General features: G+C 43.3%; 2 protein-coding genes across 3 annotated transcripts; one reads left to right on the top strand and one right to left on the bottom strand.

Annotated features, from left to right (window-relative positions):
• Nucleotides 1–318: 318 nt before the first annotated feature.
• Nucleotides 319–2,897, top strand: LOC144707598 (acetylajmalan esterase 2-like). The gene is made up of 5 exons (XM_078580799.1): nt 319–685; nt 1,533–1,748; nt 1,864–2,012; nt 2,196–2,463; nt 2,553–2,897. The coding sequence occupies exons 1-5, from the start codon at nt 427–429 to the stop codon at nt 2,777–2,779; spliced, it is 1,119 nt and encodes a 372-aa protein (XP_078436925.1). The 5' UTR covers nt 319–426; the 3' UTR covers nt 2,780–2,897.
• LOC144707597 (uncharacterized) lies at nt 2,102–6,536 on the bottom strand. Of its 2 annotated transcripts, XM_078580798.1 has the most exons (7): nt 6,457–6,536; nt 6,176–6,367; nt 5,739–5,925; nt 4,923–5,069; nt 3,162–4,755; nt 2,965–3,027; nt 2,102–2,482 (listed from the first exon to the last, which is right to left on the bottom strand). In XM_078580798.1, the coding sequence occupies exons 3-5, from the start codon at nt 5,828–5,830 to the stop codon at nt 3,240–3,242; spliced, it is 1,755 nt and encodes a 584-aa protein (XP_078436924.1). In that variant the 5' UTR covers nt 5,831–5,925; nt 6,176–6,367; nt 6,457–6,536; the 3' UTR covers nt 2,102–2,482; nt 2,965–3,027; nt 3,162–3,239. The 2 variants fall into 2 exon arrangements, with proteins under 2 accessions (XP_078436924.1, XP_078436923.1); XM_078580797.1 differs by having other exon boundaries at nt 6,176–6,524.
• Nucleotides 6,537–16,047: the final 9,511 nt, after the last annotated feature.

Raw genomic sequence — 16,047 nt, 5'->3', positions numbered from 1 at the left:
TGCCCTCCTTGCCTTTTTCTCTCTCTCACTCTGGTCAACACTTCCAACTAAGCCCACCGGCCCAACCCTTCATTCTCCCCCGTCTTCGGAATTCAGTTGGTGGGATCTCTCCCCCCTCCCCCTGCGCAAACCAACCGTCAAACCCGGAAACTCCGCTATTATTTGCCCCCGGACCGGACGAGAGATTATCGGAAATCCCCCGAGCGGCCTTCTCGCGGGCGGCCGCTTTTCTCTCCTTCTTTCTTCTCCTCTCTCCTTCTCCTTCTCCTTCTCCTTCTCCTTCTCCTTCTCCTTCTGCGGCGCCTATTTATACCCCCCCACACCCAACCCCTTCAGGAATGGCCTTACACTTCTCTCTCTCTCTCTCTCTCTCTCTTATCCCACACAAGTGACAGAAGACTCCTCCGAGGCCGTCTCGTCCCATCCATGGCTTCGCTATTCTCTGGTCTCCTCGCTCTTCTCTCTCTTCTTCTTCTGTTGGTCGCCGGCGAGGGGGGGGCATTGGGAGGGGGGTGCGACGTGGAGGGGGTGGTGAACTTTGGGGACTCGCTGTCGGACACGGGCAATCTTCTGAGACAGGGCGGGCCCTTCGCCGCCCTCGTCTCTAACCTCCCCTACGGCCTCTCTCTCCCCATCGGCCCCACCGGCCGATGCTCCGACGGCCTCCTCATCATCGACCACATCGGTATACATCCTCTCTCTCTCTCTCTCTCTCTCTCTCTCTCTCTCTCTCTCTCTCTCTCTCTCTCTCTCTCTCTCTCTCTCTCTCTCTCTCTCTCTCTCTCTCTCTCTCTCTCTCTCTCTCTCTCTCTCTCTCTCTCTCTCTCTCTCTCTCTCTCTCTCTCTCTCTCTCTCTCTCTCTCTCTCTCTCTATCTATCTATCTATCTATCTCTATTTATCTCTCTATCTATCTATCTATCTATCTCTATTTATCTCTCTATCTATCTATAAATATATCTCTGTCTCACTCTATATATATATATATATAATTCCTAACGTTATCGTTTTCCCTCTCTTTCTCTATCCTTCTTTCTCCCCTATCTTTCTCCACGTGTGTATCTTCTGCCTCTCTCTCTTTAGATATATATATCGCTCTCTCTGTTAGCATCAGTGTGTTTTCCCACGTTCGTGTCTCTCTCCGCTCTATAACACTCTATTCTTACCCGTTCCTCTCTCTATATCTCTATAAATATGTATCTCTCTTTCCCATCTCTCACTGATAGTCTCCATAAGATGTGGAACGGTCTTACTATATACACTTATAAACATACCCGTTTCTTCATTCCAAAATGACGGGTCTCTAACTCTATATATATCTCTACATCCACGAACCCTGTTCTTGATCTCTATGTCTCTCTCTCTCTCTACCTTCTCCTGTTCTCCCCCGAACCATCAACCCTACATAATCTCTGCACCTCTTCCATTATATATATATATATATATATCTATATACATACATATATATATATATATATATCTGTAGCGCTTTATATCTCTCAAAGTTGACTGACCCTGGTGGGGTGCCGCGCAGCCGCGGGGCTCGGCCTGCCCAGCCCGCCGCCCTACCTCGAAAAGTCGGCGGACTTTTCCCGCGGAGTCAACTTCGCCGTGGCGGGGGCCACCGCCCTCGGTCAAACCTCCCTCGCCGACGTGGACGTCACCCTACCCTACACAGTCAGCTCCCTCCAAGTCCAGCTGGCCTGGTTCAAGGACCACCTCGCCGCCACGTGTCCCTCCGTCCCCCAAGGTCGTGCCACGTCGTTATTTATTTATCCCCTTTTTTTTCCTTCTTTCTTTCACACGACTCGGAGAAAAAATCGGGAAAAAAAAGGATTCTAAAAAAAAAAAGAAAACAAAAACAGAGTGCAGGAAGAAGCTGGAGAGGACGGCGTTCTTCGTGGGGGAGATTGGCGGAAACGACTACAACTTCGCGCTCCTCCAAAACAAGCCCGTTGACTTGGTCAAAGCCCTTGTGCCCATGGTGGTCAACGAGATCGTTGACGCCATCAAGGTACGCCCCCCGACTCCTCCTCATATCATAACCCGGATTATATTTATATAACGTGATTATTTTCGATCGAAAGGTCAACAAGAGCTTACTTGATCCGAGAATTATTAAATTGACCGTAAAGAAGAATATATTTTTTCGTTTTATTTTTTGAAAAAACTAAAATGAAATGACAAAAAAAAACAGATATTGATCGGCGAGGGGGCGAGGAAAATAGTGGTGCCGGGGAACCTGCCGATCGGATGTTTGCCGTCGTATCTGAGCGTGTTCGGGCGTTCGAACGGGATCGACCGAGACGGCTGCGTCGGATCGTTGAACGACTTCGCCAGACTCCACAACGATCGCCTGCGACAATCTCTGCAGTTGATCGGCCGGCAAAACCCTAATCTCACCATCGCCTACGCCGATTACTACGCCGCCTTCATGGAGATGATCCATAACCCGTCCGTCTACGGTATGCCATGCCTCTCTTCCTAGCAAAATGATTAATAAAACCGACTTAATTACTGAATTTATTATCAAAAAATAATAATAATTTTGTAGGGTTTGAGAAGGGATCGCTGCTCCAGGCGTGCTGTGGAGCAGGAGGGGCCTACAACTTTGACATGAACAGGATGTGCGGGGGAGAGGGCGTCCCGGTTTGCGCCGAACCGGCCAAGTTCATCAGCTGGGACGGCGTCCATCTCACTCAGGCCGCCTACCATGCCATGGCGGATCACCTCTTCCGCCATATCGAGTTCTTGAATCGGTGCAAGCGCAACGATTCTTAAATTGGGTAGCCTAGCGTCTATATTTTATTATTTGAAAAAGAATTGTTTTGCTTTTCGACTAAATGATTTTTTCCTCTTCTTTTATAACAATAAAAGAACCCATGGCTTTTTTTTTGTTTATTCAAACTGTATAAGATAATTGGTGCTAAGACTTATCATTTTTAAGCAAGTATTTTTCTTTTTACCTGAGAAAGGGTCCCCACGCCCTACACGAAAGCCAGAATAGTGCAAAATCATGGTCCTTCCTCCTGAAGAATAATAAATTTTTATTTTAGTTAAAAAAAAAAAAGATGTAACTTCCTACAAATTATAATAGCTATAACCGAACATAATTATCAAAATTCCATAGTTAAAAAGATGGGAATCTTCTCTAAACGTGCACCTTGATTTGACACCGGGAGTGGCAAGTAGCAGTTTCTCCAGAATTGATCATCCTCAAAACCCACACCCTTTTAAGATTTTAAATTTGCAAAAATGTGCCCCTTTTCAGCACAGAAATGAGCGAAAAGTACAAGGAAGGGCGTCCAACGAGCCCTTTCTTGACCATAACCTCGTGAAGATCCAACGCTTTGCTGATATTCCCCTTATTGCAGTACAACTTGATGAGTGTCTGAAACGGAACGTGATCTATTCGAAGAACACTAGTCTGCATTCTCAGAAAGATCTCCTCGGCCTTCTTCAACGATCCTCTGCTGCAAAAATACCTGATCAAGATAGTGTAGGTGATCACGTCTGGATGAACCCCCCTCACTCTCATCTCATTGAAAAACCTCAGCGCAAAGGAAATTTCCCCGACATGGCAGGTCCCATTTATGAATAAGTTGTAGGTAACCACATCAGGAAAGAACTCACTCCCAAGAGCCTCCATCACTTCCTTCAGCCCCAACGCATCCTTCACCTTCCCATTAATCAAATAACAATGTATGAGGGCATTGTATGTGAAGATATTCGGGTCAACCCCACAGTCAACCATCTTCTCTTTCATTTCCCAGGCTTTGGAGAGATACCCATGTCGCCCATACCCATTGATTATAAGATTCCATATTACTGCTCGGGGAATCATCGATAAATCCAGCATTTTGTTCAGAAGCCCTTCTGCCTCTGAGATATCACCCTGCTGACAAAACCCCTGAATCAAGATCTGATAGGATAGATGATCAGGATGAATACCCAAACGAGGCATAACGTCGAAAATAGAGCATGCTTCGGTCATGTTTCCTTCTCTGCAGAGGCCCCTGAGAACAATATTGAAAGTTACGAGGTCCGGGAGAAAACCCTTCTTGAACATTTCTATAAAGTATTTGAAAGCAAGTCTCATGTCCCCTGACAATCGGAAACCATTAATCAAGACATTGTAGGCGACACGATCTACTCTGGTGTTATATTTTCTTGTCAAAGAGTGCCACAGGTCAATAGCCTGAACCATGTCACCTTTCTTGCACCAGCCATCAAGAATTATTGTGGATGTGACCAAATCAGAAGCGGCGTGCTCGTTCAGTATTTCAACCAAAATCTTGGCAGCTTCGACAAAGCCTCTCTCGCAGAGCGCATGTACCAGCCTGTTTAGTGTTCTTCTGCTGGGCTTGATTCCACTTTTACACATCAAAGATAGAAGATCAAGTGCTTTCTCGACCTCATTAAAGCAACAGTGAACGTCGACGATGGATTCAAATGTTGCAGAATTGGGGAGAACACCCAGTTCAGACATCTCTATTAATATCATATTTGCAGTGTTGATGTCTTTTAATCCACAAAGTGCACTTATCAGACTATTATAAGTCGACAGATCTGGAATATGGAGATTTCGTAGCATGTGGTACTTAACTTGTATGGCTGCTCCCACCTTGCCGTCTGCGCATAGTAATCTGATAAGCCGAGCAGGTTTAGAAACATTACTCTTTAGAGACGTCGCAGAGCTGCTGGTAAAGCTGGTTAGAGAGAAGGAACTGCCACGTGTCACCCTCCGAAAGCCTCTCCTAAAGAAAAGAGACAAATAATTTCTTTAAAGATTGCAATCAGTGGCTTTAAGTGTTGAAGAACAGCATCATAATTAGAAATGAAGAAGTAGGACCTTCCTATAAGCTATAGCTTTTAGCACAGTTGGTAAGCAGTTTAATCCAACAATAAAAAGATTGAGGCTAACCTGATTCTTCTTATGTGTTTTAGTATTCCCTGTTGAATTGAATCCACTTCGCAGAAGATGGAGAGGGGTTCAGCCGAGTCGCTCTCTTGCTTCAGAAACCAGTCTTGAGTGTTGAGTTTAAAGCAGTCTTCAGCTTCTAGCGTTGGACTGCGGAGTTTGAAAGCTGTTAGGAAACTGAAGAGCCGAGAACAAGTACAATAAAATAACTAATAATTCTTGATATCGAAGACGTGGACTATCTATTGAGTGAAGATCAAATCTCTTTTCCTCAGAAAAAAAGGAACAAATGGATAGCCGTGCCCTTTACTTTCTATTGAAGATCCGGACAGTGAGACAATAGTTTAGGATGATCAAGGGTTCAGGGCATAGGATTGTGAAGATTCAGGTCAAGAGTTTTGGGTTATCTTCAAAAGGTCAAAGAATACTATCCAAGACCTGTTGGGTTCACAATTTTTAAATTTTTTTTTGGAGGCTGACGACGATGATATTGATACGGGACGATGATAATGAAATGGATGATATTCACATGGAGTTAAACCAGATGAAATTTTTTGAGCAAAAAGCTTTTGACTTCCTGGACTGTGCGGACTCAAAGCACCACTGGATTATTAGCTATAGGAATAAAAAATTCCAATCAACAACCGAAATAGGCTAAAGTGCCAAGACTATCAGATGAAGAGATTTCGTAAATATATTTGCAATCCTTGCATTTCACAGATAAAATAGCTTATAACGATTTCAAAGCATACTTCTATCCGCAGAGAACTTTCATAAAAGATAAAATAACGGGGTCAGCAAATTTCGACGCTTTCTTACAATAGTAAGCGTTTGCTGGACACTGTCGCATCTTCTGTCTTCCTGTGTTGAGAATTTGTCGGCCTAAGAAGAAGTCCTGACTTTTTTCTCATAACCAGTAGCTTCCCTCAACATTAAAAATCTGAGATTGAACCAATCGGCATTACTTGAAGACTAACGCAGCTTGAACTTCACGCAATCAACAGCACTGTAGAGAGTAAAGTAATTTCAAAACCCGAGTATAATAAGGATAATCTATGGGGATTAGCTCTGCGCCGAGGTTAAAACGAAAAACTTCTCGGATTAAATGTTGGATAAGATGGATGAAAGTGGAAATTTCAATCACGCAATCAACATCGATTATAGAATTTCACGTTTTCAGTAATCCGTCGGCTGAAATTTTGTTTCTCATGAGGCAGAGGCTGAAAACCAGAACTTTTGCCGAGCTAAGAAATCACCTTTGAGTTGCGTCATCACAAATTCAATTGGGCAACGAAGTTTCAGCCCAAATGTTCCTACATCGGCGAACCTCGACCATTATTTCCTCAGGTCAACGCCGTAAGTGAAAGCAAACTGGTCCGCGTGATTCGACAGTTGAACAAAGATCAAATATTTCGATGGATCTTCGAGCTCGAAGCTGAGAGCGGAGACTTCGGCCAATGCGGAATCATATCAGCTGATTGGAAGTCACAAATCTTCCAAGAATTCCAACAAAATCAACAGCGAAAACAGAGCTCACCGAGATCAATAAACAATGCCGAAGGCTGAGAACGGAAATGTAAACATACCACGATAAGCTCCATGTCCGCGATTCGAGGTTTATAAATACCTATGACTGTAACCTAAATAAACCCCAAAATAAAATTGTATTCTATATAAACCCTTAATAGTTATATTTTGTGAAGCAAAACAAGTTATTATATGTGAAAATCATATAAAGTATTATATATGAAACCTTGATATTACATTTTGGGAAACGAAACAAGTTTATATGTACAAATCGTCCAAATTTTTATACACTCGGATGTGTTATGGGGAATCTGGCCGAGTGAGCCAACCAGGCCAGGTCAGCTTTTAAACCCGAAATAAAATAGTCCAAATTAGAGTGTAAGTTTTTCTTCAGATGCAATTCCGTGCCCAAAATATTTTATTATTGCCAACATGAAAACCCTTTAGAATAAAGTATTCTATAGAAAACCTTAATATCCGGGCTATCACATGCACAACAAGATGAACTAGTGAGGTCGATTAGTGCGGAGGAGGTGAAGGCGGCGATCAAGGGATTGAATGGAGAGGGAGCTCCAGGCCCTGACGGCTTCCCCGTCTTTTTCTTCAGTGAATTCTGGGAAGTTGTCGGCCCTGACGTGATGGAGACCTTGGGGAATTCCAGAGGGGCAATTTCGGACTGGACAGACTTAATTGCTCATACTTATTTATGTTGCCCAAGTGCTCAAGGGCGGAGAACTTGGGGGACTTTCAACCCGCTTTGTCGAACTCTATTTATCTCATCATCGCCAAATTAATGGCCAATCGTTTGAGAGGGATCATCGGGGATCTAATCGGATCGTTCCAATCGGCCTTCATCCCAGGTAGGCAGTTGTAGGAGAGCGCAGTGGTGGCGGGGGAGATCGTCTCCGCATGGAAAAGAAAGGGGACAAAGGGATTTATTTGGAAGGTGGACTTCGCAAAAGCTTATGACTCGCTCAATTGGAAGTTCCTATGGTCCGTCATGAGAAAGAGGGGATTCCCCAAGATGTGGGTAACCTGGGTGCGACAGTGTGTTACATCCCACTCTTTCTCGGTCCTGGTTAATGGCCGGGCGGAAGGAGGATGGATCCACCCACAGAGAGGAGTCAGGCAGGGTTGCCCTTTAGCTCCACTGTTGTTCGTCCTGGTGGTAGACACCCTGGCTAGCTGTACCCTTAAGGCGTGCGAGTGAGGCCTCTTAAGAGGCTTCCACACGGCGAGTTATCCGGGGGGCATCCCTTTGCTCCAGTATGCACACGACACAACATTCTTTATGGAAGGTTTGGTGAAAGAAGCTCACACCGTTTCGTCATTGTTGGAGCTGTTCACGGATTTTTCAAAATTAAGCCTCGACCGGGAAAAGTCAGCGTTCGTGGGGTTCGGTTTATCTTCCGATGAGGAGAACCTATGCGCATGTGCGTTAGGTACACCGCGAGGCTCGTTTCCGATGTGATATTTGGGGCTCCCCCTCACGGGAAGACGGATCTTAGCCTCGGAATGGCAACCAATGATCGATAAGGTGGAGCGGCAGTTGGAGGGCTAGCAAAGCAAGATACTCTCACGTGGGGGTCACCTGAACTGCTGAGATCGGTGCTCTCCGCTATCCTTATCTTCTACCTGTCGATGTTTAAGGTGCCGGTAGGAGTGGCCAATCGACTCGAAGGGTTAATGAGACGCTTTTTTGGGGCAGGAAGGGAGAAGGAGTTACAGGAGGGATACCCTTGGTCGCTTGGGATGCGGTATGTAGACCCGTGAAATAGGGAGGACTGGGGATTCTTCACTTAGATTCCATGAATCTTGCACTGCTGAGGAGACAACGTCTGGTCACACGGGTATATCGCAGGCGATGGGCGCCAACGGAGCCCATCTTGTGCCCTCTATATAGCGGGTGTGAGGAAGACTGCTCACACCTTTTTTTCACATGTCTGTATGCCAGGGGAGTATGGGCATCGCAGCAGGTTCACGGGGTGGATATTTCCTCTGACACCGCGTTTTGGGCTTCATTCACGGCGGGTAGACACCGGAGCAGAGCGGACTGGGGGAAAATAATGGCGGTACTCTAGGCAATATGGATGCATTGAAATGATTTGGTGTTCAAAGGAGGGACGGCATCGATGGACAGCGTCATCTCGGACATTACGATTTTAGTATCTTTTTGGGGGTTTGGGGGGTGGCGGGCCGACCTTACGTGGCCATGTATGTATGTGCTATGTACGTAATATTTGCATTATTTTAATGGAACAGGTGGACCATCGGTTTCCGGGTGGCCTGCCCTACTTTATTTCAAAAAAATTATTATTGCCAATATTCTTACATTTCGGGAAACGAAAAAAGTTATTATATGTACAAATCGTCCAAATTTTTATATACTCCGATGTGTAATGGGGAATCTGTTGGGTTCTAGAGGCCTAGATCTGGATGAATGGCATCAATGAAAACATTGAAACAATGTACCTTTGCACAAATCTCATTCGTGATTTCTTCGATCCTGGAGCGAGACGAGTCAAGTTGCTCAAGTGTGCAGCCTCTAGACGTATCCACACGGTCCTCGGCACATCAGATCTCCTCCTTCTCATTGACAAGCCCCGTTCTTTCTCTGTTGGCATCGTTACATCGTCCCGATCACATCAAGGATGGAGAGGGGGTGTGGGGAGAGTGGAGAAGAAGGGGAAAGGCCCCTGAACAATTCTGGCCTGGGTGAATTTCGTTCAGGGCCTTCCCCTATTTATACTGTTGGGTTCTATAGGCCTAGATCTGGATGAACAAATCAAAACGATGCGCAATGTAAGTCTTTTGCGAATCGAACGGCATCAACAAAAACATTAAAACAGAGTACCTTTGTACGAATCTCATTCGTGATTTCTTCGATCCCGGAGCGAGACGAGTTGAGCTGCTCAAGTGTGCAGCCTCTAGACATATCCACGCGGTCCTCGGCGCATCAGATCTCCTCCTTCTCGTTGACGAGCCCCGTTCTTTCTCCGTCGGCGTCGTTACGTCTTCCCGATCACATCGGGGATGGAGGGGGGTGTGGGGAGAGTTGAGAAGAAGGGAAAGGCCCTTGAACAATTCTGGCCCTGGGTGAATTTCGTTCAGGGCCTTCCCCTATTTATACTGAGTGGGTATTTTTCATAAAAACCCCTAAAACTTAAGTATATCTTCCAACGTCCAAAAGACCATTTACGTGTGACCCTCTAGGCCCATGTATCAGTCTAGTTAATGACTCCAGGGGCCCAATAACATTTATTGGCCTTCCAAATTAATTAACTATATCATCATATAGATTAATTAACGTCGGATCGATTTAACCCAATCGATAGGTCGAGACTCCGATACGCGGGGTGCCAAGCTACACCTCGTGTCCTAGAAGATACAAAGGAGTGTGTATCGACTCACTCATGGAACTTGTTCATCATCGGTTACCGTGTATATATAATCCCTCATCCACTTAATGCTCCTTGGATGACTTAGGGTATGGTCAACTGTCAAACCCTTATCGATCATCCGAGTTAGTACTGATGCATTCGGAAATCATCGGAGAACTCTTCTTCGATATTTCACTGCCTTGGACAAGGACTTCATCGCATCATCTTCCTTGAGCTGTCAGCTCTTATACCGAGGGGACCACTCAATCGCCTTCGTGTACTTCTTGATGCACCCGAACTAAGACCGTTTAGAATCCCATGATTAGAGACTCGTTGGCCATAGCCAAAGTACAACCGTCCGTCCACAAGACGTCTTTGGTGTCTCAGGTCTAAGGACCACTTACACAACCGTGACGTGAATCAACCTGATTGATTGTTCAGTATAATACCATTCAGGTATTCGTACAGATCAATTCAGTGAACTCTTTCCACTAAAGAGCACCCACTATCTATCCTTAGTGTCGCCACACTAATGGCTAGGGGACCGGCCATACACATCATATGAGTGAGGCTAGATAGTGCTATTCTATCCGGATACTTCGATGTCCTTCTTGCGTATCCTTTGAATACGAATATTTAGAACAGATGCTTAAAGACTAGTGATCTTCGTATTACGATCTCATCATAATTCACTAAGTCTGATCATGTATTCATGGACTTCATTATACGCATCACACGTGCACTATAATGAATATGTTCTATTAATGAATATGGAACGAGATGTGGAATGTGTGATTGGCTTGTCGGCCACATATATTTTGATGGAGGACCATCCTGGAGACGGCGTGCCAAGACGACAACAGCCACGTCGAGCAGCCCGCGCCGATGCTCGCCACTCGGGGTTCAAGTACCCCGCGTAAGAACTCCTATCTTTACTTATGTTCATTTCATGTTTGTTTGTATTTTCGGAGTAGTGGACTGGGCCAATGTTGTTGGGCCTCGTCCTCGTCATTTCCCTTTTACTTTTATAATTGTATTTTTGAATTTGTAAGGAGAGGCCGAACCACGTCTTGCGACGGTTCCTCCTCTCCCAAGGAACATTTGGAGTCATTGTTGAAAAGTTTATTCACAATTCGTCTCCCCCCTATCGTAGTTTGTAGCGTAGGGGGTTTGGCTAGCCCCATCCACGTTGAGATCACTCCGTGGTTAGAGCCCATGTCTCTCTCGTCGAGATCACTCTAAGAGGAACGTGCTTAAACGTGCCGTCGAGATCACTCCGGTACGCTTAAAGAAGTTCAAGAAGTTGACGCCGTCAAAAGTTGAGAAGGCCTTCGTCGAGATCACTCCGGAGGTTCTTGGAGGCTTACGACGACGACGACGACGTGACGCCGACCTGGGAGATCCGCTCCATCGAGAGAGCTCGCCCATATCGATCAAGAAACCCGTTCTTCACAGGTTCTTGATCTCCACTCTCCTCCATCTCCCATCTCTTCCACCCCTTTCTTGAAACCCCAACCATCCTCGTCCTGGCCTTCCCGTTCGTCCTCCCACATTCTTGATCCATTTCCCCGCGTTCTTGATCCCTTCTTCCGCGTTCTTGAACCCTTCTTCCACGTTCTTGATCCATTTCCCCGCGTTCTTGATCCCTTCCTCCCACGTTCTTGACCATTTCTCCCCCCCCCATTCCCCCACGTTCTTGAATTCTTGAAATCTTGAAACCTCAACCTTCCGCCCTCACTTTCTTGATCTGTCATCCACCCCTCGTTCTTGAATTCTTGAAATCTTGACTCCTCCACCCTCCGCCTTCTCTTTCTTGGTCTACCCCCGCTCTTCCCTTCCATTTCTTGCATTCCTGTCACCCTCCCTTCCCACCCCCTTCTTGGTCAACCCACCTGCCCAACATCGCCATTCCGCCCCCCCCCCCACTAGTCCAATCACCGCCGCCTCGCCGCCACGCCTCCCGCGGACCGCATTCGCGTGGGCGTTCACACGCCCGCCCAACGCCCGCACGCGGCGGCCACCTCTGCGCACTCGCCGGCCTGCCCGTGCGCGCACCTCACGCCCTTGCCGGCCGCACGCCTGCCCACTGTGCACCGTCGACCCTGCCCACCAGAGTCATCCTGCGTCCGCTGACCACGCCGCTGGGAGTCAGCCGCACCCAGATCGTCGTCTCCAACGATTCGTCCGCACCTCGTTATCAGTTAGGACGATTCTCTACGCCGTGGACTAAGCGACCCAAAGGTCAGTCTCGTCTTCCCTCAATATTTCCAGCATTATTATCTTCTCCAGTCTCATCACCTGCTATCGCGTCCTCTGCCCAACTTTCCTCATCACTGATAGGATAGCCACCATTGTCGAGAGTAGGGAATTATTGTGGTTGAAAGGATATTCATTTGACTAGGACGTCGAACACTCCAGGGCCGTCATACGCCCCTCACCGCTTAAGCGTCTAGTTGATTTCGCGGGTCATTGGGAGTTTGATCTTAGGATCATTCTTCTCTCGTTGATCGGCACAGCCGACGCCGTTATCCGTCGATTCCCTAACTGCTCATTCACCGTTTTCTCATTACTTGAATTACATCTCACATCATTCGCATCATAATTCCTGTGACATAATACGAGCCGATCGATCCCGGCCGACATCATATTACATCATATTTTCATCAGAATCTGGCCATGTGAGCCAACCAGGCCAGGTCAGCTTTTAAACCCGAAAAAAAATAGTCCAAATTAGAGTGTAAGTTTTTCTTCAGATGCAAATCCATGCCCAAAATATTTTATTATTGCCAACATGAAAACCCATTAGAATAAAGTATTCTATAGAAAACCTTAATATTATTAGTGCCAATATTATTACATTTTGGGAAACGAAACAAGTAATTATATGTACAAATCGTCCAAATTTTTTATAATCTAATGTGTTATGGGGAATCTGGCTATGTGAGCCAACTAGGCCAGGTCAGCTTTTAAACCCGAAATAAAAATAGTCCAAATTAGAGTGGAAGTTTTTTTCAGATGCAAATCCATGCCCAAATTATTTTATTATTGCCAACATGAAAACACTTTAGAATTTTATTTACTTAAAAATTCAAAATTAACTCGACAAGGCCCTAGTGTGAAGGGACAGGATCCAATGAGAGTGATGAATGGTAATGTGACTAAGTGTGATGGACAGTTCGTCATGTCCCCTGTCCCATCACACATCCCTAACTTTTGAAAAAAATTGATCTATGTATGTCTTGTCTCCAAATACATTATATTACGTCATTAGTTTAGGGACTTTTAGACCTAAGTGTGTGATCTATTGTGAGAGATGAATTGTCATCTGGCTCTCTCTCTCCCTGTCTCTCTTGCAAGCCGTTGTTATCCTTCACTTTCTGCTAGAGCCGCTGGAGTTGCCCTTGTCAGAGCCGCCCTACCCTTGATGTTGCATGGGATAACAGTTTGATTGGCAGGACGTGATGTTAGTTTTGATTATCCTTATCAAGATATTTTAGTGAACCAACCTTAAATGTGTTATTTATAATACTGACATAAAAAACTGATTAGTTTCAATGGATTATCTAAGATTTTGATTCTTTGTTTGATGAGTTTTACATATTAATCTGGATCAGTATGAATTGATACTTATGATATAGTTCCCATATTATGGAAAGAGAAGGGATAACATCCACCAAGACACCTAGAGAAAGTCAACATTTCAATGTAAATGGTAGGATTAAACTACAAATAATCAAAATTTTATTTTACAGAAATCGCATTTTCTTTAGGTTATAATGTTTCTATACATCTCATGAATTAATATATATACTTATCATTATTGATATAGTTATGTATATATTCATATGATGAATATACATGCATGAAAAAAGACATTCATAAATATACATATAATTGTGTTCACATTTATATTGTCATATAAGTGCACGCATGAGCAAATAAATATGTGAATACATTCAAATATATATTCTATATGTTATGATCTTTATATCCCATATTATTCTAATGAATTTTGAATTTCGAAAGGATCGTTTTTCATGGAAAGTTTGATATTGAGAATTGAATTTATTTTTAAGGAGTTTCTAAGGCCACCTTCTCCGCCGTGAAATTGAATTTATTTATGGAAATATAAAGGAATCATACTTCTTTAGGCATCACCTTCTTTCTCTTCTTTTCGTTCTCTTAGGCCTTTCAATCTCCACTGTGAAGTTATTCTTTCCCCTCTAATGCTGGCCAATATGGTGATCTCAAAAGAGGTTTCTCAAATATCTCCAAGTTCGTTTCACATCAAGGTCACACCTAAGTAACTAAGCTTTATCCAACTCAAAGTGAAGGGTCAAGCATAGTTCAACACGAGTCAAGGTAATTACAAGTCAATGTCAACACATTCATGGTTAACAATTGTGATTCTCAACACCAGTCAAAGATTAAGAACTAATTCAAAGTCAAACCAAGTCAAGTTCAGTTAGAGATTCACAGTTACTCTAGGGTGTCTACACTTCAGTTATTAAGTATATGTTACACTTCAGTTTCATTAACTTGTCGAATTATTCTCTAAATAGAACCTATGAATTATAAAAGACATTATTCTGATGCTTGATTATTTGTAAGCTAGAGGATCCTTGTAGATTGAAAGTCTAGGTGTGCATTGATAAACAGTTTTTCATAAAAAACCTAAACTTTAAGTATATCTTCTGACTATTCCATTTTGTCAAATAACCTATATTGGCCTTAAAAATTAATTAAATATATATACTATCATATAGATTAATAAATGATAGGTCGATTTGATGCAATCAATAGGAAGAGTCTTTTAACCTGTGGGGTGTCAAACTACACCTCGTGCTCTAGAAGATACAAAGGAGTATGTATCCACTCAGTCGTAGAATCACATTGGTAATCGGTTACCCAAGTCCTTGGCCAAGGCAATGGAATATGTCTTTTCATTTCATCAAAAAAATAGTTTACAATATGGCGATATGTATGGCACAACCAAACTTTTGGTTTGCGACTTTGTAGTTTATCCCTTTTATTTTTTATTTAAATGTCTTTCTTATCTAAATAGTTAACCAACTGTCTTATCTCAATATAAAATATTATCTAAATACCAAAAAATCCATCTTCATAGTGATCTATCTTGTATATGTAAATCCTAGATGTAAAAATTAGTCCAACTTATCCATCAGAAAGATATAATCTAACCAACAAATGGGCAAAAATCCTTCTGAAAAAATAAATAACAATGAAGATTGAGAGAGAAAACCAATGGCAAGGAATTGATGAATAATCGGTGTTAGTTTGGGGGAGATCAATGAGAATGTCATTTGTGGGCATCACTCAATGGTTACTCGTTACAAAATTTCAAGACTGAGGATCCTTAAACTTTTCTCTCAAACTTTTTATACTTTTCTCTTAAATTTCTATTAAACAACTTTTATTATGCCTTTCATTGGCAATAATGTATGCATTTATTTTGATCAATGACGATGAAATTCTGGGCATAATTTTATGGATATTTATCAAAAAATTAAATCTGATAATGCAATTTTTTCTTTCGACATTCTCATCGATGATGCTACACATTTTGTTGTGTTTTAATAGTGGAGACGTGTGTTGAGTCTAGTAGCGCATCACACATCACATGCTTAACAAAATTCAATGATAGAAATAGTGAAGCAGTGATAAATGATTTGGGGTGGAGAAATGGGGTTTCTTATTATGTCAAGATCAAATACTTGACCTGTTTTAGTAAAGAATGATGAACCATAAATTCAGATCTAGGAGCATATTTTTAAAGGTATGTAGTTCAACCATCTTAGAATCCAGGATGAGTTGAAGGGCTATGAAGTTTCCTCAAGGTGTCCTTGACTATGGATGTGTGGACTACTGAGAAATTGTCTAACCTACCTGGTATAAAAGTTCATCTGGTTGACAATCGGTGGGTATGTGAGTGTTTTTTAAAATTCAACTGCTCTTTAAGAAGCATGACAAAAAGAGTGCAAGGCGCAACTATGATCCATGGTTACAATCTTTTGGGCTGCAAGCCCAGGTTGGGAATAATGTTTTGAGCTTATCGACGGTCAACAGTCCAGGTTGCGCCATGTGGTGCTGGCAAAAATTAATCCAAAAAATGCCTAATAAATTCATATGAAATTAAATTAAAAGCATGAAATTTAAGAAAATGTTTTTCCTAAATCTGAAAAATCATATCTTTGTGAATA

This window comes from Wolffia australiana, chromosome 9 (assembly GCF_029677425.1).
Source record: "Wolffia australiana isolate 7733 chromosome 9, ASM2967742v1".
Lineage (NCBI taxonomy): Eukaryota > Viridiplantae > Streptophyta > Magnoliopsida > Alismatales > Araceae > Wolffia > Wolffia australiana.
This window is presented reverse-complemented; position numbering and strand designations above follow the sequence as displayed.

Coding starts and splice junctions, on each gene's coding strand:
- LOC144707598 (XM_078580799.1), top strand. CDS start 427: ATGGCTTCGCTATTCTCTGGTCTCCTCGCTCTTCTCTCTCTTCTTCTT. Junction 1,749..1,863: donor GTGTCCCTCCGTCCCCCAAG/GTCGTGCCACGT, acceptor AAACAAAAACAG/AGTGCAGGAAGAAGCTGGAG. Junction 2,013..2,195: donor AGATCGTTGACGCCATCAAG/GTACGCCCCCCG, acceptor AAAAAAAAACAG/ATATTGATCGGCGAGGGGGC.
- LOC144707597 (XM_078580798.1), bottom strand. CDS start 5,830: ATGAGAAAAAAGTCAGGACTTCTTCTTAGGCCGACAAATTCTCAACAC. Junction 5,070..5,738: donor TCCAGCAAACGCTTACTATT/GTAAGAAAGCGT, acceptor CAAACTCCGCAG/TCCAACGCTAGAAGCTGAAG. Junction 4,756..4,922: donor AAACACATAAGAAGAATCAG/GTTAGCCTCAAT, acceptor TCTTTTCTTTAG/GAGAGGCTTTCGGAGGGTGA.